Below are 23,344 nucleotides of genomic sequence, written 5' to 3'. Positions count from 1 at the left end.
ATACGCCCGTGAAGCAAAATAATTTCCGATTTTCAACCCTCTGAGATAGCCTCCAAGTTTTCCGGAGAAGAGAACCCGGACCTTCGTCTTACTCTAGCCCCAAACCCCAACAAGCACCGCCCATCGTTTTGTTCACGCACGCACTACTAGCAAAGAAGAGACTTAGCAGAGGTTCGTGGCCTGGGCAAATGGCGGCCGCAGACAGTGTCGGATGGGCTGCAGCAGGTAGAAGAAGACCGTAAAGCTCGCAAGTGTCGTTCGCAATCTGCGGATTCCAAAGTTCTAGCGTCGGTTTGCCTCGCCTCGGTTAAACTAAATATAACTCGACGTTACCAGGAACGTTGGTAATCTGCCAATTCCTCGTGCGGATCAAACTAGGGGTGCCTAATTCTTTGCCGGGAGTCGCTTTTCACCGCCGGTCGATCCCAGCCCGTGGCTCGAAATCTACGCCTTATTAGGCTTTGTTTTTTAAGTTGAGGTGCTGCTAATTCCGAGCCGGAAATTGCTCGTGAAAGACTGTATTATCCATATTCCTGTACCATTGTGAGAAAATTCATTTTGTGCAGTTTCGTGCCTTCGACATGGCTATCACTAAAACGGAGCGTAAGTAATACCATCTTCATATTCTTGATTCTTGCTTTGTAAACTTTTATGGCGCAGCAACAATTCTCGTTGAAACTGTGGTGTGAACAGATTATTTTATACGCTTATCAATCCTCAGATTATACGGTAGAACGTTTATTTCTTCACTTCTATTCCCCTACGTGCCCTTTGTTCTAGGCCTCTTTCCTTCTCATGACCATTCCAATCATGATTCATTGAATAGGATCCGTTGATGAGATCATAGTTGGATAGAAATTAGGTAGTACTCTAGATGCGGTTCTACAGAGTACTGGGTTCTGAGTTTTCCGTCTGTAATAATGGAACGTTTGTACTCGTTACCAGACAATAATCGTGGACCAAAATAGATCTCGTTGGAGTTGAATCGTATCGATTTCTCAATGGCATGGAATCGACACTACAAAATGTACGTACTTTTGGTATGAACAAAGGCCTTTGTTGTAACAATTGTCTCTCCACCTGCATTAAGTTACTGTACTGAGGATCTGATGGCTGCCATGCAAGCTGAAATATCGTCGTTTTTTGATTTCGTCGTTGATGGCGTATGGCTTCAGGTTATGAGCAGGCCACGGTAGCGAGCAAAGAGGATTAGAGATCCCAAGTGTTGGAAAGAATCTCGCTATCTGAATGGGCTCCTCGTCATTGAATAACTACGCGAACCATTTTTGTCAATTACTTGTCTCGCCACTTTTTACACCGTCTATTTTTGCTTTTGCACGATTAAACATTTTCAATTTTACTTCGTTTATTTTGGGGACCCTACAGAAGCTACCGCTCTTATATAACACGGCTAACCTATAACTGCAGAAGCTGAACAGACTTAGAGCCCGGTCTAATTCACGTGCTTAAATCGTGGCAGAGGTGTAGAGGAATCTTTTTTCATTTTGACGTCTGAGAGAAAGCTGCTTTGCTCCTCTTGTTGGTTAGACTGTATGGTTATCAAGTTAATCAACGTTTTGCAAGTGACTTCACCATTATTTCCTGAAAGTTACGTTTTGCAGAATTATTGAACTATTGAAAGGTGGGATAATTTCTTCCGTTGTTTTCGTGACGCAAAATATATTGATGGGTCTAAATTTGGTAGAAACTGGAGTTGAAAATCAGTTGATGACATCGGATTTCGAATTGTCATTGATAGATTAGATTTGTTACAGCTGTTCGAGTGATACGTAGGATTATACGTGTAATGTTGTCTCGAGCTGGATCACAGCCAAACCAGGAAACTTGAAGTATTCCCACACAGAGCAAACGCGATTGCTCTAATTGCGTTTATTAATAGCGAAAGTCTAGCCAGTGCTCAGTCGGTAATGAAGATTCGACTTCCAATGCAAAAAACTATCAACGATCGAATTACTGACTAATACAGTCAGTTTAGTTGCATATCGTCGAGCAAACAGTGCGTTACGTTAATCTTCAGTTTTACCCACAGAAAAAGAATATCCAGAATAAAAACTTGTGCGTGGTTTCAAAACAATCTCCCGTTTTTAGGTAATATGACTTGTAATCAAATTCCCAGCTAGTGCAGGAAACAATTCAGGGTTCTCGGTGTTGTTTCGTATTGGAGAGGAGATTACAGTATGGAGGTCAAGTACTCAATACATTGTTTTATCTGCGCAGCAAATTTGAGCCGTATCATGTGCAGGACACGGATATTAGCTGTCGTCGTCACATTGATACAGCTGACTTGAGTCTTCGGGTCGTGTATCAGTCTTTAAATCTTCTAAATCTTAATCTGAATCCCTTATTGTTGAAATAAACGTTATACTCAACCTTTGCCAAAAATAATTTTTCAAATACTTGTTCTTTGTTAAACGAGTACCAATTCGAAAATATCAAAAATCGCACCTCGTGGTGTCAACCTTTGAAACACTGGGTTTGACATTTTTTGCTATTTCTTCTTCACCCCTGTAAGGTTGATAATTTTACGACGAACGTCTTTGTTCTAACTCCTACAACTTAAGTCGCTCCTGACCTGGCTTTAAATATGAATTTCGTGACGTCATAAGCACTTACAGCGCTCCTGGTCGTTCAAAGTTGAACTAAAGTCGCTGATTTCATTGGCCCGTTCCGTTATATTCGACCAATGAAATCACTTACAAGTCGAGACAGACTTCATGTGGATCATGAACGGGCTCCTGTCACCTGAAAATTTCATAATAGAATCGTGCCATATTTACGGAAAGCTAACTGATGGTATAGATTTTTCCGGATTACGTGTGCGCATTTGCACATCTTTATCTCCCTGTCGGAAGTGAAAGAAATTCTGAAATTGTAGAAGCGGTAAATATTCAACAAGTTGGTAATGCCGATCGGCCATGTTTGATGTGTCGTGACATTATTTATTTTGCCATTATTCATAATATACATCATCAACGACTTACGTTAGCAATACTGAGATAGGGACGTACATTTTTATTCAAACTACATTTAAAAAAATTTCCTAGTCAGATTCGTAGCCCCGTTCTTGCACGATTCGACAAGAAAATTTCTTCGTTTCTGACGTCACGAAATATGTATATGACACGCCAGGTCAGTGGGGCCTTAAAAGTGGTCTTTTCAGTGCTCTACGCATGCGCATTCGCATACTCACTCGACCGTCATAGAAAGGGTACTTTCTGTACGGAAAACACGCATTGAAAAACGCAGTTACGTTATATTAACACATTTTCAACTCAGTTCTCGGACCCATTTAATTATAACGGAGGTTTTATTATAGTCGCGCAATCACGTGTCTTGAGCTACTGTGCACAAAAGCATAAACATTTTTTTTTCCTCCACATTATTCATTATCTCCGACACAAGTCGATAAAATATATTCTGACTTTTTCACGATTCCATTTACAATATCAGGGTGTCCAGCAACCAGGAATTTCAAAGTGCCCTTGAAAATACGGGACTTTTACGGGAATTTCTTAAAGCAATCGGGAATTCGTGCTCAATTGCCGTTTCTGCATTCACCTGTTGAAAATTGAATTTTTAAAAATACGGTGTTCAGTGTTGATTGCATCATGATAACGCACAAACGCTGTAGAAAGCATTACATACGAATATACGGGAATTTTGAAAAAAAAACCTGGGAATTTTGAATTCCGATATCGCTGGAAACCCTGAATATCCATACATGAATTAATCAAACTTTTGGTTAATGGCATAAACCAATATTTTATATAAATATTAGTACTTTTGGGGTTATGTTCCTTATATCAAATCGTTAAAATAGGATTTTTTTTGTTCAATCGTTTTACGAGAAATGCAACGATATACTGTTTTGAAATTATCCCTTTAGTTAAATACAGGTGCAAATTCGAATGAAACCCAATTGAAAGTAAAATAGCCAGTATTTCAAATAATAAACTATTTTTTCTCGATGTTGTAATAAATTCTACGTAATCTGCAATCTTTGTAAATAATTGACGAGCTAGTTCCCAACGTGAATTGAATATTCAAATTTCATCGTCAGTAATTTTTTTCCTCTTTGACGTTTCGTTTTCTAAATGAGGTCGAATATTTATTTTCTCCAAGTTCGTTTATACTGCTTCAGGCAAGATGTAAAAGTGTCACAGAAAAATCGTACCACTGACAATTACCTCCACGACGCGAAAAGATTTTGCTCATGCACTCATTCCGGAACTGACAAGACCCGGTGTATAATGTATATCCAGAGACGCGTGGTCGTAGCTGGGTCACGTGACGATGTAAAAAAGACACGTGGCCCACGTGACGCCAACCGGTCGACCCAGTTCGTTTGAACCGCGATGCAACCGCCCCGGCGCCGCTTCGAACGTTGACGTCGAACAATTCGAACGTTCGGATTCGAAACGGCCAAAGGGTGGGGCGCTCGACGATGAACAGCGTCGTCACTTGCGGTCCGACCGTCAACCAGCAACACCACGGTTTCCACCGACCGGCTATTTGGTCTCTCTACATACCTCCACGATCGGTAGTGTTTGTAGAATCATTTATTCTTGTCCATTAAATCCGCGTCGACATGGTGCGGAAGAACGTTTCCAGGCAGCCTGTGCATGTCTTGCCGGAAAGAGGACCCGGTGAGTGTCTTTCGTTTTATATACCTCCCTCAACTTTTTTAGATTGGTTTTCTCAGCACTCCGTGTCCTCCGGCATTTCATAATGGCTGATCACTTACTTTTTATTCACTTTCTTTCATTCTCACGCGCTATGCGTTGGAACATATGGTGATCAATGATCGATCCACGTTATAATCTTTCTTTGATAACGTTTTTCAACGACGAACGTCCTGATTGATAACCACTTCTCCTGCCACTCGTCCATCTGATTTCAATTTATGCAGCGATTCAGTTCTAAAATCAAATCTTGAGATCGAAGTTTTCACCGTTCTATGGTACAGTAACAGAAGTTCTGACTATTCTGATTTCAAAACTTTCATCGAAAGTTAGATTTATACAAGAATTCAAAATCTGTTCGATGAATTGATATCAAAGATTTTGCACAGTATGCATATTCGGTAAACTTGAAAACGGATTTGACATTTGATACCGAGTTTGTTTTTTGTACAGCTCTTAAATATGGACGCAACAAGATAAGTAAGGCTTATTATTATTTTATGTCTTGCACTTTTACTTTTTCATCGCAACTCCTAAATCAACTTCTCACAGTTGCCCTACAGATAACACCTTGGTAACATATGTTGGGATCAAAAACCTTGCAATTGGCACATTCTGTTAATGATCATTATGAACGTGAATTGAGGCAGTCTTTGTAAATATACACTAATTATAAACCAAGTTTCGCATGTCAGTTGCGATAATTGATTGGTTCGGTTACTTTTCTTCTCATATTTTTTTCTGGATATTTTCTGCTAATTCTCGCTTTCACCCTGCAATTTCGTATGAACTTGTCATTTTCGAGCATTTTTTTTTTTTTTTTTTTTTATTATACATCAGGAAGTTGCCGAAGGTAAAAATTTCTTTCAAACTTTTAAAGAATTGAGTCTCAAATCTCAGTTGAAGCTTGCCGTCTGTTTATACGTAATCGTTCGAATGAGGTAATTCATATTTGTTGGTAAAAAACGATAACTTTTTCAGCATTCTCGTATTTCACGGTGTCTCACTTTCACTGATTGTTACCATCACGTGTGGCACTGATCTAGGTTGTCTAATAGTTATTTGATCTCATGAGCTCTGCGGCCTTCACGGTCGTCTCGTATTTGTGCATTATGAATGGTGGAACGGAAGATCAAGTGTTAGATTAAAAAATTTTAGAGTTCGTATATCGTAACATTGGTGAATTAGGATTAGGTGCAACCTAATCCATCTCAGATAATTCTGAGTACTTATTTCATCTTTGACTATGATCATTCATTACTCGCCAACTGCTGGGAGACTAAAATGAAAACCAAAAACTTCTATATTTACTGCATAAACAAGATCGTCTGTTCTTGACGCAGGTTAAGTGATTATTCAAAATGCATATAACATCATCATCATCATCATGATTATTATTATTAATATTCCACGTCCTCACGACATTTAAACTGTAACAATTCCTAGAGTTTCCAAAAATTGTTTTATTTAAACCGATCATTAAAACTCAGAATTGAAACCAGAATTGCGAATAAAATTCTACTTCGCATGGTTTAATTCGAATTCCGAACGAAGTGACGTCACATACTCAATTCTGACGATAAAATTCTATAAAGAGAATTATACAGGCTCAACTATAATGATAAACCGTTATGAACACTGGAGAACCAGTTCCACCGGCTACGAATGAACTTCTCCATACGCTGCAGACATATAGCAATTGCATATATTATACACTTTGATTCCCATATGTTACAAGCTTATTTCATCAATCTCAATAATTTTCTACCGTCTAAATGTATCCTGAATAGAAGTTCAACCAACAATCATTATGTTTATAATATTGACAATAGTTTGTACATCAGTTCAATTCGTGCAGCTTCTTACTTAATATTATGCCAACCAAATGAGTAGCAAAAATTATAATAAATAAAATTAATGAAATGAAAGATTAAAGTCTACAGCTGGCGAAACGTTGACGTCAGTACACGAATACAAAATTACTTTATATGCATATGAAACTCGGAAACGTTTGATTATATTTTAGGTATTTTCAAGCAACTTTGGTTAACTGGTAACGGAAATTTAAAGAGTATTCAAAATCCGATCATCTTTTATTTCGTCCCTCCCTTAGACAACTAATCGGTTCTACGACAAAGACCTTATTAGACAGTTCTGTTGACAATTAACTGGGCTGTGCTTATAGCGAGGTAAAGTTGCTATTAGTCTACTCTCGCTGGGTCTCAAAATACCGCCGACGATTCGACCTTGCGACGCCTTCAGCGTCCCGGCAGTTCGTTTCGTCTAATACCAACCAACGTGGGCGACTGCACGTCGGCGTCCCCCAGGAGGAAATATTCCTGTAGATAACTTACCGGCGACAAAAAACATCCAGGCTTTTTGGTTGGGTCTGAAAGAACAATCGGTGACTCAATCTTTGAGCGCTTCTGTAGTTTTATTTAGGGAGACGCACGATTAGTCAACTTAACTCAATCGTACTGAAATATTTCGCATCAATTTAAGTGTTTCAAGGAGTCATTAAAAATGAGAAAAAGAAAAAAAATCTAAACAAAAAAACAAAAAAAGAAGATATTCGTTTAATAGACAGACTCTGAGTACCGAAAGATAATTCTGGAACTTTGCATCCGGTAGCTGATGTCACCTGCAGACTGTAAAACTAGGGCCACGTGTGGAGCACGTGTTACGTCATTCCTGAAGGATATTCATTGGCTTGGTATTATAAGCAGTAGAATAGTTATGGCAGAGAGTCATAACAGCACGGAATAAATTCTAATTCACAGAAATATAGACGAATTTTTAATGCTAAAATTTTCTTCAGCTCTCGCTGAAATGTTTTCAAACGAACTTTGAGTGTAACGGACATCAAAAAATAAGTAAATAACATTATACACTAGGGGGTTTTAGAAAAAAATAATTACGATTTTCCACCGTGGAATCCCCTGAAAAGTTTGTTCGGGTTAAAAGAAAGATTCTGTCAAAAGTGTGCGTTCTACGTTATGTGGAAGATCGGGCTCAATTGATTTGTTCTTTTTTTCATATTTTTACTCTCATAAATTAAAAGTTCGTATTAAATTATCACTATTTTATGAGATTTAATTGATAATTGATAAAAGAGTCCTCAGACACGTTTCAAAAACATCAACTGGAGACTTAATATTACAAGTACGAGTCGTCTTTTCGACGTAAATTGACATTACGATTGTTGTAAGCAATAAAAAATAAGTTTTATTCATTATTCTTCATAAATTGAGAAAAATGTAAAAAATTTAAAATCAAACTAGCACAATCTTCCACATAACGTAAAACGCTCATCTTTTAATCTTTCTCTTAACTTGAACAAACTTTTTAGGGTATGCCACTTTAAAAACTCAATGAAAAGGGTATTTTGAAAATATTAAATTTTTGGTTGACAAGCGAACCCTTTCAATATATGGTTGAAGCTGTCAAGCCATGCACCTCTTTCTCTCTAAGGCATACGTAACAATAATCGTTTGATTCGTGACGCGATTCATTTTCGGTTTTGTTACGACGTTGCAGTTCAAAGAGCATGATTCGAAATTGCGGCCATACAAATTGCAAGATTACTTATCGGTCTGTCGATATAAACTTTTCACTTTTGCGACCTGTTACTATTTATCACGACCATTCGAACACTTGAACAATTGCTTGATCAGCGAAACGTTGCAATTATGTGAGATAAACGGGAACATGGAAAGTCGAACGCGATAGCAATTGGGACGAGTTGAAGAAGCATTGCTAACTCAAAACGAGTCCAATTAACTTGAATATTGATCGTAAAATATTGTGTTTTCATTTTCAGTTGAGGCCCTGATCTACTGGCGTGACCCTAAGAAGTCTGGAACCGTATTCGGCGTGACTCTAGGGGTGCTCCTGTCTCTGGCCTACTTCAGTCTAATCAGCGTGCTGGCCTATCTCTCCCTCATCACCCTGACCGGTACAGTCGCTTTCCGCGTTTACAAAACTGTCCTGCAAGCAGTTCAGAAGACATCAGATGGGCATCCGTTCAAGTGAGCTTCGAAATCGGTTGATTTAACTTAGGGAGGGAATTCCTGCAGTGGAATGGAATATATTAAAAGACTCCTTTTTCCAGGGACGTGTTGGATGTCGACCTCAATCTGCCAGCTGAGAAGGTCCACGACATCGCTGACGTTGCAGTCGCTCACGCAAATGCCGCCATCGCTGAATTGCGCAGACTTTTCCTAGTCGAGGATCTGGTCGATTCCCTCAAGTTCGGTGTTCTTTTGTGGTGCCTCACTTACCTTGGTGCTTGGTTCAATGGCATGACCCTTATCATCATCGGTGAGTTGGAACGACATCATCCATTGGTGCTTTTTGCCACTCGAAACTAAATGATTACAGTAGAGATTTAGAGAATCGATTATCGGAACTAATTGGGACCGGATAATCGAAAAAAACGCTGATTCGATAAAAGTGATGGAATATGTTTATTTAAAACCGATTGATGTGTCGATAGTACATTTTCTCTATTTCTTTAAGACAAAGACGACGATATTCTTCCGCTTCACAACGTCAGCTCCTGCATAATAAAATTTTAAATTCCATCTCAAGTCTCGTTTTTGCCACAGCTTTGCAACGGATGAAAACTGCCAGCGGAAAACGAATGTATGCAAGGCACAGTTGCTTGGATAATAATCCACGGTTGAAATAGTCGACGATGTACTGTATTTACTGTTAACTTTATTACCAAGTCCAGAGGAAAATGTTTTTTTCAAGTACAAACATGTACAAATGTATTAAACATATATATCTAAGATACACTTGACTTGGATCGTTGTGAAAACAATGTAAAGTTGACACACTAATTTTATATCGTTTTATACGTTTTTTCAGGTGTGGTTGCTCTGTTCACGCTCCCGAAAGTCTATGAGACGAACAAGACACAGATCGACCAGAACATCGACCTTGTTCGTGGAAAAATTAACGATTTAACTTCCAAGTACGTATCCTTCTTCGAACTCTTGTACTTCACCTTGAATGAATTAAGGTTATACCAAGTGGTATGGCAAATTTTTGTGTATACTTCTGTTTAGTTAGTACTTGTTCAGTTCAGTGAGATTAAGACAATCCATCTTACAACTATCATCACTGTGATCGGTAAGAATCTGATAGAAACATGAGCCGAGTTTTTGGGAACCCACGCTTCGGTGAAAGTGGGGCAAAATGAGAGTCTGGGGCCACGGTGGGACCCTGCGTGGAATTGGGCATGAAGGAAAAGACGTTTTGCCTTGCTTTCTCTAAATTCGAAAGATATTTCATAAGTTTAATCTAGAAAAGTTAACCTATCAATACTTGAAGTCATTTTATTTGATTACGAATCTACATACTCTCTCTTCATTTTTTTTCACTGGACGTTAAAAGCTTTTTAAAATCGGTATCACGAATCAAAATCTTCCTGCATAGGTGGAATACAACGTACAGACACGTGTTCGGTTCCAGCGATAATCTAACTTCACAAAATCCCGAGGATTCCAACCCTCCCGTTTCCTTCCTATCAACATCCATTTTCTCATTGGCTGAGAACCTTGAAGAAAATTCTTCGCCACTCACCAGTCATGATGAAAAAGATATCCTTTGCCAAAGCGTTGATCGGGTTTTTCAGAAGCAGATGACAGCGGCCTTCAACCGCCTGATTACTACGGCGAAGTTGTGCGACGACGAGTAGGCCATTTGTTCCACCATTTTACGTTCTCGTAGGCCAAATTGAACTGACTGATTGTGTTTTCAAGTTTCATAGTTTCGTCAAGTTGAAGATAATTTTTGTAAAAATAATGACGGTCTATTAGTTGTTAGGAAACTTGCACCTGCACCAAGTCTTGCCAACCCTTATCAAGTTGATTTTTATTCTCTTACAGAGTGAAGGCAGCCATCCCCATTGGCAAGAAGTCCGAGCCAACGAAGGAGGAGTAATGAATTGAAGGGGGGAGAATAATTCATCGAGAATGCGAATTCAAACGAAGGAGTCGCTAAGTGTGCGTTGTGTGTTGCGTGTATGCTTGTGTGAATGTATGTGCGGGTGCGAGAAAAAGCGGGGAAGAGAACTTGGAAAACGTGAAGTTGGGGCTCCAACGATCAAGAACAATCAGCAATGCTTGGGCAGTAGATGGAGGAAAAGAGTGGATCGAAGAAGATAATATTAAGGAAGAAATTCGTGAGAAACGTTAATGGTTTAACCCATTAAGGCGAATGCTGATATATCGAAAAAACTGGCGGGGAGGGCGAGGGGGGGCAGAAGAAGAATGCAGCCGAGTCAAAGTTCTTTCGGCGTGCGCATATATACGTTATCTAAATATATGTATACATATGTATATTCCTTGAAGAATATGTGACTAAAGAAAAAATTAAATTATAACATGTAATGAAGTATCGTAGCGATTCATTAATTAATTGATTAATTAATTATCAACACTTATTCGTTGTTATGGTGGTAAAACATGATATTTATATATATATAGGTATATATATATATACCTAATTTTATACACACACAATACATGTACATGTAGTGTGTGTGTATAAAATTAGAGAGCTGTAAACTGCGGTTGGGGATAATTTCAATAATTATACAATATGTCTTCTTGAACGATTTTATCTTCCTTAATACAGGGTAGAAACCCTAATTTTGCGATAATTTTTAATTGATGAAATTATTATTATCAGATTTTATTATCTGTCCTACTTCGAAAACATCTTATTTTCTTTCTTCCCTTGCTACTCTCCGTTCCTACTTCTTATTACTCTTACACACTGTAACCAAATTCCCTCACTACTCCTTCTTTCCACCCTGCATCCCTCATAATAAATTCATCGTAACCATTACGACCACTTGAAGAGGAAAAAAAAAAATGGAAAAAAATTTAAACAAATAATCATGTATTATAAGATGATATATAAGAAAGTTAAGTACACTCCTTTTTACGCAAATAAAAGAAGCTATTTAAACTTAGGAGAATTATGATTATTGTGTCACTATATATATATTTATATATGTATATATATACATATGTATGTATATATATATATATATATATATATATATATATACATTGACGCGTTGTATACATGAAAAGCTTTTGCAGCATGCTACGCGCCCGCAACTGTGTTAAATATATACGTTTCCATCTTATTATATGATCGAAATCCAGCGTAAACGCGCTTGACGAAATTTAGGTTTTTTTTCCTCTTTTTTTTTCCTAATTTTTATCGGTAGTTGTTAAGGCATTATATTATATATCGATCGAGCGTCACCAAGTTTTATTTGTTATAACGAGAAAGAAAACACGAGTAAATAAACAAAATGAATTTGAAAGGAACGAAAAATTTGCGAGTAAATATATTTCCTTATATACATTATTATTATTATTATTATTATTATTATCATCGTCATCTTTATTACATAATGAACGTTGCGGATAATAGTTTTTATTATTATTATGAATTATGGTGAAAATGATTATTATTATTATTAATAATATTACTATAGTTATACGCACGTAATATATAAATGAATTAAATACTGAATTATATCGAAAAAAAATAAACATGTATATACATATGTATATACATATATTTATTACTGTGAACGATGAAGACACAACTTTATAATATATACATATATATATACACATATGTATATGTATAAGTTAATTTACTATTTATGTATAATAATGTTGCGACCACGTGTTTTGATGGAAGAAAAATAAGAAGAAGAAAAGAAAAAAAAAGTTTACAGCAAAGTGTTATAAGAATTTGCATTGTAATGCGCGTACTGCTTCTTGACGTCTCATTATTGCATCTGCATCTGCACGATTAATTTACAAATAAACGATATTAATAATAACGATGGCTGCAATTACTAATATTATTATTATTATTGTATAAAAAAAATATCTTTTCATTCTCTACGGCTGTTTAATATGTATCGGTAATTCCAAAGGTAACGGAATAACAAAAAAACAATCCTGAAATTTTTATGAGGAAGCTAATTCTTGAACCTGCAATTTCGGGTATCGCTTTTCAGATACTCGTTTTATTTCGGAGGCTGTGGTACCACCTACTATGAAATTTGAATGTCGTTAGTCTCGGCGTATAAACTTTACAATAGATTGTTGCACAATTTGTGCCTGATACGTTTGTTTTAGAAGTATGGAGTCGAGTGCTGATTAGTGGGTGCAATGACCCGCGTGTTGAAAACGAACGATGTCTATTTGTGTGATTTGATCTTGTGTCTCTGGTAATATCGCACAAATTGATCTCGCATTTCTTCGCAGTTTCAACAAACTTATATTCTCGCAGTCAACGCGACGCGGCGCTGAATTCAGCGAAAGTAATTAAATTTAGAATATATTTCTATATTTAAGTACTGATATATTCAGGTCACATAAACCGATGAAATTCATTCAACGGTGTATCCCTCGAGGATGAGCCGAGGCTGTCAGAGGTCACTTAAGGTCGCTCGAACAACCTTGTCAAGAACTTTAACATCGGATCCGGAAAAAGATTGGAACTCTATAACAATACTGTATTTTATCATTTTCCTCAATTGTTGTATTCTAACCGACTGTGATCAGTTTAAAATTCAAAATTACAGCAACAAATTCAAAACTCCTACTTGATATTTTACGTTTTAGATTATATTTTTACCTAAAAATTAATAAGAGCCACCAATGAAAATTACTCACAAATTTAAAGAAACAGAATAAAAAGCTTTAAGACATATAGCGATATCATACAAATATCCAAAGTTCTAAGTGGTAGATCAAACCGGCTGAAAGCAGAAGAGCGAAATTAGTCTAGTATAGTTGAGTAACGAGAATTCACGCTGCTTTTGTTGCAATAACATATTGTTATATTTATCATACACCGTACCTAATAAGTTGATTTTTCTGTGTAAGCTGTGTGTTCTAATATCCAAAGATATAATTGTACAGTTCAAGTGTACGATCTCGGGTCATTTGAAGAAAAAAAATTTCGCGGTATTGTTCAACCTTGGACTGTGTAATTTGATTTTTTTGCACAAAGCTGAATTTTCCGATCGCGTATTGTCGATACTTGTCAAATTTTTTTCAAATGATTTCAAAAACGCAAACATGTCGAAACCGTTTTAGTTTCATCTTGCCATTCGGTGAGTTTCCACAATCAACGATCGTGGAGAGCAATAAACATGTACAATAATTCTCGGATGGATCTATAAATCTGCAAATAATTGCTCATTTATCATGCCCACAAAATAGGATGTTCAATATACCGAAATCTACGATAAAATTTAGTTTGAAAGTGTTTCTTCTATATCTATGCCGTATTTCTATTTTTTTATTTTACTCGTTAATAATCAAAATGAAATTATATTGGAAATTAACTATCAAGAGATTGCAGCCCAAATGAAACTGGAGAGGAGAAGAAGCTCTGTAAATAGAAACGCATTTTCCTTTCCGTTGCAGGTTGAAAAAGAAGCAAAAAGGTATTTTCAATTCAGTGTAATAATAAATATGAGCACTATTAACCAAATTCAATCCACAATAAGTAAATTGTGTTGATTTGAGTGAACGTTAAAAGAAAAATTCTAAAAAATTTAATGCTGTTTGTCTTTAAAATAGAAAAACTCACAACATTTCTTAATTTAAACGAAATCGTTCAGTTTGTAATAATCGATTCATAGTGCCATTCTTTAGCCTCAGTTTGAAAATCACCGTCGAACGTTATCGGAATGGGTAACGGTCTATGGACACTAGGTTTTGGTGAGCTGCACCATCAATTGTCTGTAACAACTCTCTCTCTCTCTCATTGTCATAGTTGTGGCATCGAATTTGCGCGCGACGTTTTAGCCGATGATGTCTTTGAAGGCGCATGCGCGACCTTGCGGAAGGTGACCGTCTCCATCTCGGTTTAGCCGGCATATCATTCGCTTCTCGCGTGTCGGCGGCGTCAGATCTAATACCGACCTAAGAGCTGTGCAGATCCGTCTTCCGAATCCGAGCCACCGCGATAAAGCCTGACTGGAAAATGTCCATGTCAGATGTGGATCATGAGAAGAGGAAGCAGATATCAGTTCGGGAGATCGTTGATGTCGAGAATGTTGCTAACTTCAAGAAGACTTTCAACCGACACCTCCACTACACCCTTGTCAAGGATCGCAACGTCGCCACATCCAGGGACTATTACTTCGCCCTCGCCCACAGTGTCAAGGACAATTTAGTCTCCAGATGGATTCGCACTCAGCAGTATTACTACGAAAAGGACCCCAAGGTGAGCATCCCCTCAATTTATCTATTTCCAAGAACCAACTCAACCGTGGAACATCCTAACAACTACTTATCCAAACCCAATCCCAAGCTCGTCATTCATGTATCGGGAGTTTTGATCGATCGGGTTTGATCGACAGCTAAAGTTTTCACTTATGATCCTGACTTGTCAGACCAAACTCACAAATACTCATCTGGCTCATGGATAGATCACCATTCTCACCGTTTACTCTTCAATATATTTCTATCAGAGTCTTAGAAGAAGCTTGATCGATCGATGTTCTCTACCCCCTGCCAGTCTCAAGATCACAAATTCGGTTGGATTCACATCTTTAATGATCAGAATTCGGGCGGTTAAACTTGTGCCCTATGAACTATGAAGAGGTCGTTAGTCAAAACACCGTCCTGACCTTGGTCGCCAATTGGCCAAGTACATGTATCAGAGCATCGGTAATATAATACAAATGTCAGGAACCGTATGTGACAAACAACAATTGACAGTGACACAATCGTCACTAGCACTCTTTCCTAGTGTAAAATTGTATATCATTACAAGATCACAACGATAAAACAAACTTTACTTAATACATTTTTTCTTTAGGAAATCATAAGTATAGGAAAAGTAGTCGGAAAAGAAAAACATATAATAACAGTGACATTCGGAGTTCACGATAGTCGCCACGTTATAGATAAGAAAGAAGTTATTTTATAACAGATACGACAGCAGGACTGTAGCCAGATACGTTTTGACGGCATATAGAAACCGATTCGGAAAGACAGATGGGTGCCTCTGACCAGGAGTTTTACCTGACTATTATACACAGGTAAAGTCCTTACATCGGCGAAGAAAAGCCATTCGCTTTGGCCTAACAATACGCTTCGGCCCTTTTTTGAGGATACGTCTTCTCTCTCTCTCTCTTGCGTTTGACAGTCGAGTCGTCAATCAAAATTGTTTATGCTGACTTTGGTGATGCCAATTTTAAGTTAAAAATAAAACTCCTCTGTTGACGTGATGGCATATGCAGATTACACGCAATTTATGCTAAACGGAGGTAACTTTTATTTATACCAAAGCCAGGGTATCGATACATGATTTACTTTACGAAAATTTGGGACTACTTGCAGGTACAGTCTTAAAAAAACCGTTCTTTAGACTAACGATCAACGATCGGTGCTCGGAAGTTTTTTTACAAACTGTCATCAAACAGTCAAAACTCACTTAGGACCCCATTAGCAGTGATCGAAGGTAAAGATGCGGTATTTCAGGATAACTGTTGTCTGAGGTGATTGCCTTTTCAATAAGTCGCGGAATCTATTTTACACTCTGTACTATGCAAATCAATTAACTTAGTTTCATTTGCGTCTGTATTAGCGATACGAGTTTGATGATAGACGATTAACTTCTGATTACGTGTCGTTGAACTTTTACGTGCGCTGATTCGGGATTAATTAAACTATTGAAGTAAACAACTTTCCGCATACCTAATTATAATCCGTCTTCCGTTAAGTGTTAAGGAATATTAACACACCAAGACGATCTGTAATTACTGTGCAAGCTTTCGCCAACACAATTCAAATTTCACGATCACTCGATTATGTCACATATATTTCTCTGAAAAAATTATTCAAGTTGGGATTGAAGTTCGATGACCTTGACCGGAACCGTGAAGGTCAAACCTCTGTCAGTTATATACGAGAAACAAGGCGTGGTTTGCATCGCACTAGATCATATAGAATCGATCTAGTACATGCGTACATGTGATATATACATCTATCAGATTTCGTCAACGTGTGACTGACAGTGACTCGAATTTTTCCAAAAACCATTACAATGATACGATATGGTTTTATGTGGTCTCGAAATTAGAGTGAATGGATTACAGAAAGATGCAAAAGCGCGTTGAGTTCTTTTTCCATCGGTTGTGCAACGAAATAAAACTATAAACAGGGTCTGCCCTACCTTCTCCTGGTCTACGTAACTGTGATAACTATATCGCATGCAGCACAATGTGTGTGACAACAAATCGAAATGTGTGCCAAGGTGCAACAGTCTCTTCTAATACACCTGCGATAGGTCCAATAATGGTTGGAATGAGTGACAGAATACCATAGATATAATTTTATCCATATTTCAATTGAAATGTAACTCCAGAAAAATGACAAGTTGTTGAAAGATTAAAAATAAATATTTTATATCTTTTCTCATGTTTATTTCATGTAATGATTCGGCGCGAATTGTCAAGTTATGTAAAGGCAAGACCTGTGAATTTGAAACAGCTGCCGACCGACCGTTTTTGGATCGGTTCCAGTTTCCCGAGTATAACCGAATGCACAGCTTTTAATGTAAAGTGGAAATTTTCCCACGACGAATGCCTATATTATATGAAATTCATAAACTGATCCCTGTAAATTGTTCGAAGAGATGATGGTTTACTTGGTATGAGTTTGTTTTACAAAACTGTAAGGTCATCAAAATCGCAAAAATTTTTGACAAGATTTCTTTTTCATGTATTTGGCAATGAAGCTAGAAACAAAATAAAACGGATAAAATTCTCAGAACTATCTCAAACAAAAACTGTGCTTTCAAAATATTTTTCGTAATTACTTCTGTAATTGTGCATTTCAAAAATAATCTTTATTCCATCACTTCTGCTGGTTCTATAAATTTTTTTTATAAAATTTCACTGCACACCCGATAGATTTTTCAAATGCACTTGGCGTCCGTAATAAACCCTCGCTATAACAAATAGTAATGCACGATCCGAGCCTGTTAATACGCTGTATAAACGTAATTGCGTAATAGTTTATAGCGGTTCTTGATTGGCAAATATGTTAAACTACGTCAAATTATCATGACGACTATTATAATCATTATCGGAGTATCGTGCAGGCTATTCTTAATATAGGGCTTCTTAGAACAGAAGACAATTGATCCACAATTCATGTACAAGTGAAAAACTGCATACAATTAGCCTTGATTTCGATGTAGTGTAGGTCAGATGTTAAGATGATCATAGAAAATATTGGACTAAAATATACATATATTCAATTGGGTGCACAGACTTCAAATTTGTTTCTGCTTTTTTCCAGAGGGTCTACTACCTGTCTCTTGAATACTACATGGGTAGATCCCTACAAAACACAATGATCAACTTGGGGATCCAAGGAGCTTGCGACGAAGCCATGTACCAAGTAAGGAATACTAATAGGAAAGCTTTACTCTTAAGAAAAAGAAAAATTTTAATTCACGCTTAACTTTGAGGGTAAATATACAGCCCCAACTTAAAAGCTTACCCCAATTGAATCCAATTGGTGGTACAAATTCACCAGCAACCTCGAGAATAAACCCGGAAATGTTGAGAGTTCTTCCTTAAGATAGTTGGGTGTAACCATTGAGTTCAGGAGTTGCCCATAAAATAAGAGTCTACCCTGAAAAAGGATTGGATGTAACCATGAAATCAGTCTTATTCTCAGGGTTGAGCGTTAAACCCAAAATTAAAAATAGTTGGGTGTAACCATCGACTTCGGGGTTATCCTCAAAGCTTTGGCTGAAGGTAACCTCCGAAACTTTGAGGGTGTACCAGAAATTTGGTTTTTCTTTCGTAAGTGTAACAACGAAATTGAGGTCTATTTGACCCCCGCAAGTTGCGTAATGACCCGTTGAATGATTGATGCAGATGGGCTTGAACATTGAGGAGTTGGAGGAGCTTGAGGAGGATGCTGGACTCGGCAATGGAGGACTAGGGCGTTTGGCGGCCTGCTTTTTGGACAGCATGGCGACTCTGGGTTTGGCTGCCTACGGGTATGGCATAAGGTACGAATACGGAATTTTTGCGCAGAAGATCAAGAACGGTGAACAGACGGAGGAGCCTGACGACTGGCTGCGGTACGGCAACCCTTGGGAAAAAGCTCGGCCCGAATTCATGCTTCCAGTGAACTTTTACGGGCACGTGATCGACACCCCCGAAGGAAAGAAATGGGTCAACACGCAAGTGTGTATTCCTGCGACATCCAACCAGAAATTCATGCGGTTGAAGAGTTACTGACCTGCAATTTTCTTTTCTTTCTAGGTCGTCTTCGCCATGCCTTACGACAGCCCGATCCCTGGATACAACAACAACTACGTTAACACTCTAAGGCTCTGGTCAGCAAAGTCGCCCGTTGAATTCAATCTCAAATTCTGTGAGTACTTGTCTTCGGGTCACCTTGGAGCTACTTGATTGCATATGAAATTGTCACCTCGTGACTAATTTTCTCCTCGCCGTTTTTGGGTCGACGAGCTCACGTATGGCTGTCGAAAGTTTTTGGTTACACTGTTCCCTGATTATTGTGTCATGAGAGTGTCGTCCATTCACTGAATACAAATAGTCTTATCATTATTGCAGGCTACGTCTCTCATTTTATGACAATATTAGATGTTTTTATTCTAGACAAATTTCCTACATTATTATATTGCTTTTGTTCCAATTTCAGTTAACGACGGTGATTACATCCAGGCGGTGATCGATCGCAACTTGGCGGAGAATATCTCGAGGGTTTTGTACCCCAATGATAATTTCTTTGAAGGCAAGGAGCTGCGTTTGAAACAGGAGTACTTCATGTGCGCCGCGACACTTCAAGACATTATTCGTCGCTACAAGTCGAGCAAATTCGGCTCACGAGATCATCATAGAACCGACTTTGACGCCTTTCCGGATAAGGTCGCGATCCAGTTGAACGACACTCACCCTTCGCTGGCGATTCCCGAGCTGATGAGGGTCTTGCTTGATGTGGAGGGTCTGCCGTGGGAAAAGGTATATTTTGGACTGTGAAGTCTCTTACAAAAAAAAAACCTGGATTTAGTGGAGCACCGTGAAGCATTCGGGTCGTGAATTTCCGTTTTCTTTTCGTCTAGGCATGGGACATCACCGTTCGCACCTGCGCCTACACGAATCACACTGTTCTTCCAGAGGCCCTGGAACGTTGGCCAACCAGTTTGTTGGAGAGCATTCTGCCTCGCCACATGCAGATTATTTATCACATAAACTTCTTGCATCTCGAGAAGGTCAAGGCCTTCTTCAACGGCGATTTGGAACGCATTCGCCGCATGTCTCTCATCGAAGAAGACGGCGAGAAACGCGTCAACATGGCTCATCTTTCCATTGTTGGAAGCCACGCTGTCAATGGAGTTGCTCGCATTCATTCGGAAATCATCAAAGACGTCGTGTGAGTTGGAATTTTAATTTCACCGGCAGACGGCCATCATTCACTGCCCTTTTGTTTTCAGGTTCCGCGACTTTTACGCCATGACACCGGAGAAATTCCAGAACAAAACTAACGGTATTACTCCGAGAAGGTGGCTGCTTTTGTGCAATCCAACGTTGTCTGATCTAATTGCCGAGGTAGATGATTGTGAATAACGACAGTCTTAGGAATGCTTATGATTTAAACGTTACTTCCAATGCGACGCTAATTGCTATTGCAGAAAATTGGAGACGAATGGACCGTCCATTTGGACCAACTTGCACAGCTCAAACAGTGGGCAAAGGATCCGGGCTTCCAGCGCAGCATAAACAAGGTCAAGCAGGAGAACAAACTGCGATTGGCACAATTGCTGGAAAAGGATTATGGGGTGAAAATTAACCCAGCCTCGATATTTGATATTCAGGTAAGCCAAGTTGGCGATTATGGTTTTTCATGCTTGGAGTAAGAAGCCGGAATCTTAAAATATTTGCAATTTGTGTTCAGGTGAAACGTATTCACGAGTACAAAAGGCAGCTGTTGAACTGCCTGCATATAATAACCCTCTACAATCGAATCAAGAGGGATCCATCGGCGCCATTTGTGCCGCGGACAATTATGATCGGTGGTAAAGCTGCCCCTGGTTATCACATGGCGAAGAAGATCATTAAGCTGATTTGCAGCGTTGGTAATGTTGTGAACAACGATCCGATCGTTGGTGATAAGCTCAAAGTGATTTTCCTCGAAAACTACAGAGTCACTTTGGCTGAACAGATTATTCCAGCTGCTGACCTTAGCGAACAAATCTCAACGGCTGGCACTGAGGCTTCGGGAACTGGAAACATGAAGTTTATGGTGTGTACAGCACAGATTTTTGCGGGAACATTGCAGTAACGTAATTTTGCGAGGTTCTAAATATTCCGAAAACATTGCAGCAACCTAATTTTGTTACGTTTCCAATATTGCGACACGACTGCAGTAACAAAATTGTTGAAGACTTTGAAGAGTTGAGTAAAAATTGATGCAGAAAAATTTTGCAGTCTACAATATGGCGAAAACTTGGCACAGCAACGTCATTTAATAAAGCTTGAAATATTCCAGTTAAGGTTTCAACAACGTAACTTTGTAAATTTGAAATATTGCAGAAATAGCGCAGTAATCTCACGACGTTTGAAAGAAAAATAATTGCTTTTCCAGAATTATCCCGAAATTATGGCTTTTTACAGTTATTCACATTCAATATTATGTAAACTTGGTTGCAGTTGAATGGTGCTTTAACAATCGGAACTTTGGACGGTGCGAACGTCGAGATGGCCGAAGAAATGGGCAACGAGAATATCTTCATTTTCGGCATGACAGTTGACGAGGTTGAAGACTTGAAGAGGAAGGGCTACAACGCTTATGACTACTACAACAAATTACCCGAAGCAAAGCAGTGCATCGATCAGATTCAGGGTGGATTCTTCAGTCCAAGTAATCCTGACGAGTTCAAGGATATCACTGATGTTTTGCTGAAGTGGGACAGGTTCCTGCTTCTTGCCGATTATGAAGCCTACATTAAAGCTCAGGATCTTGTCTCCAAAGTTTACCAGGTCCGTTCAATTTATTATAGATTAATGCACTGTTAATCCATGCAAACCAATCTGCTGAAATAGTTTATATGTAGTTCCAGTAACTTGTTTCGCCATTATGCTCAATTTTTCAAGTTTCTGAATCGCTATCGCCGAATTATTTCGATCTTCAAGTTTAGACCAATCACACTTCTTTGAATACACATTGTAAACACTGAATTCACAATGTCGCCGATTTTCAGGACGAGAGCAAGTGGGTGGAAATGGCAATTCATAATATTGCATCGTCGGGCAAGTTTTCGTCGGACAGAACAATCGAAGAATACGCTCGTGAGATTTGGGGCGTTGAACCGACTTGGCAAAAACTCCCGCCGCCGAATGAGCCACGTGATATTTAAACGAAGAAAATTATCAACTATACAGATTGGGAAATTCGGTGAATTTTCTAGACTGCCACCTCCTCGTTCAATTCTGAAACATTCATTCACTTTGTATGTACACCGCGATACCTGAACTGCGGTCTCTTTTTCAACATCGCGATTACACTCGCAGATGAGAAACAACGATCGTTGCCAATTCTCTCAGGTGTCAGCTCTTATCTAGTAGTTCCTTATTCGCGCATATACCTTGTGTATATAAAAGGAAATTTGTTAACTTTCGAGAAGAAGATTAATAATAGTTTCAAAATAACACACAGTTGATCAGAGATAATAACTTTATTTTTATTCAAATATTTTAACAGTGCATGTTATTAGATGATTAAATATATAAAATTCGTACCTCAAGGACGCAAATGCAATTGATAGTAAAATTTTTTATGTTGTACGTAGTAATGAAACGTGTTGAAAAGACGAATGAATGAAAAGAAGAGAAACGTTAGAAAGCACAAAGTATCGTAGCTCATCTAGTAAGGGGGCTAATAAAATCTCTCTATCAATGTGTAATTTGCAAATGTAACTCTTATTGTATAACTACGTCGTATAGTGAATTGCTGAAAACATGGCGATAAAATGACCAGTTTTCCAAATCTTCAAAAGTGATGAATTGAAATCAGAATCAATTTGTCGCAACGAAATTTTGATCGTATTGTTACTTACTTAAGGATTATAGTGTTTAGTACATGGATATTGTTTACTACACTTAATTGTTGCCCTGAGGGTATACATCAATTTTCAATGCTCTCGTACAGCTGGTATTTCGATTAAGCAATCAACCCGGATAAATCACATTCGTATGATGTTATATAGATACATATATATATATATAATTATATGTTAAATTATACACTATCGAAATATTATATTCATCAGTTAATTATTAACATTGTGTTCAAGTGCCATTTTCGTATGAATGTGGGCCAGCTGCTCCTATCAAAATAAATTGTATCGTTGCTACAGAATTTTCGCCATTTGCTGCGACCCTTGGAACATGTTTTCCAACTTCTCTTCTTCGAGAATTTGAAATTTACTTCCAATATACAAGTAAGTGAAATATATATCTTATCTGTGTAATAAATACCTAATTTCAAATTCTAAACCCACGTAAAACGACCTCTAAAGACCTCTGGTAA

At 38.1% G+C, this 23,344-nt stretch overlaps 2 protein-coding genes across 7 annotated transcripts in view; both read left to right on the top strand.

Annotated features, from left to right (window-relative positions):
- The window catches only part of LOC124404221 (reticulon-1-A), a 41,887-nt gene extending 30,782 nt beyond the window's left edge, over positions 1–11,105 (top strand). For 4 of the 6 annotated variants that reach the window (XM_046878170.1, XM_046878169.1, XM_046878173.1 and 1 more), the window contains 4 exons: positions 8,524–8,731; positions 8,815–9,023; positions 9,576–9,681; positions 10,598–11,105. In XM_046878170.1, the coding sequence (XP_046734126.1) occupies positions 8,524–8,731; positions 8,815–9,023; positions 9,576–9,681; positions 10,598–10,652 (578 nt within the window). In that variant the 3' untranslated portion in view covers positions 10,653–11,105. Of the gene's footprint in view, positions 1–261; positions 604–4,480; positions 4,668–8,523; positions 8,732–8,814; positions 9,024–9,575; positions 9,682–10,597 lie in introns of those variants that run through there. The other 2 variants (XM_046878175.1, XM_046878174.1) reach the window with 2 other exon arrangements.
- A 3,524-nt stretch (positions 11,106–14,629) lies between these two features.
- On the top strand, positions 14,630–23,170 carry LOC124404220 (glycogen phosphorylase). The gene is made up of 11 exons (XM_046878168.1): positions 14,630–14,987; positions 18,074–18,175; positions 18,661–18,975; positions 19,054–19,165; positions 19,457–19,776; positions 19,878–20,188; positions 20,250–20,364; positions 20,448–20,630; positions 20,711–21,058; positions 21,466–21,795; positions 22,017–23,170. Exons 1-11 carry the CDS (start codon positions 14,745–14,747, stop codon positions 22,170–22,172), a joined length of 2,535 nt encoding a protein of 844 aa, XP_046734124.1. The 5' UTR covers positions 14,630–14,744; the 3' UTR covers positions 22,173–23,170.
- The last annotated feature ends 174 nt before the right edge of the window (positions 23,171–23,344 follow it).

This window comes from Diprion similis, chromosome 3, assembly GCF_021155765.1.
Source record: "Diprion similis isolate iyDipSimi1 chromosome 3, iyDipSimi1.1, whole genome shotgun sequence".
NCBI lineage: Eukaryota > Metazoa > Arthropoda > Insecta > Hymenoptera > Diprionidae > Diprion > Diprion similis.
The sequence above is the reverse complement of the archived record's forward strand: the minus strand, read 5'-3'. Positions and strand labels throughout refer to the sequence as shown.

Bases quoted from the DNA above. Each gene is read 5' to 3' on its own strand.
- LOC124404220 (XM_046878168.1), top strand. From the start codon at position 14,745: ATGTCCATGTCAGATGTGGATCATGAGAAGAGGAAGCAGATATCAGTT. The intron at 14,988-18,073 runs GTGAGCATCCCC...GCTTTTTTCCAG, and splicing joins ACTACGAAAAGGACCCCAAG to AGGGTCTACTACCTGTCTCT. The intron at 21,796-22,016 runs GTCCGTTCAATT...GCCGATTTTCAG, and splicing joins TTGTCTCCAAAGTTTACCAG to GACGAGAGCAAGTGGGTGGA.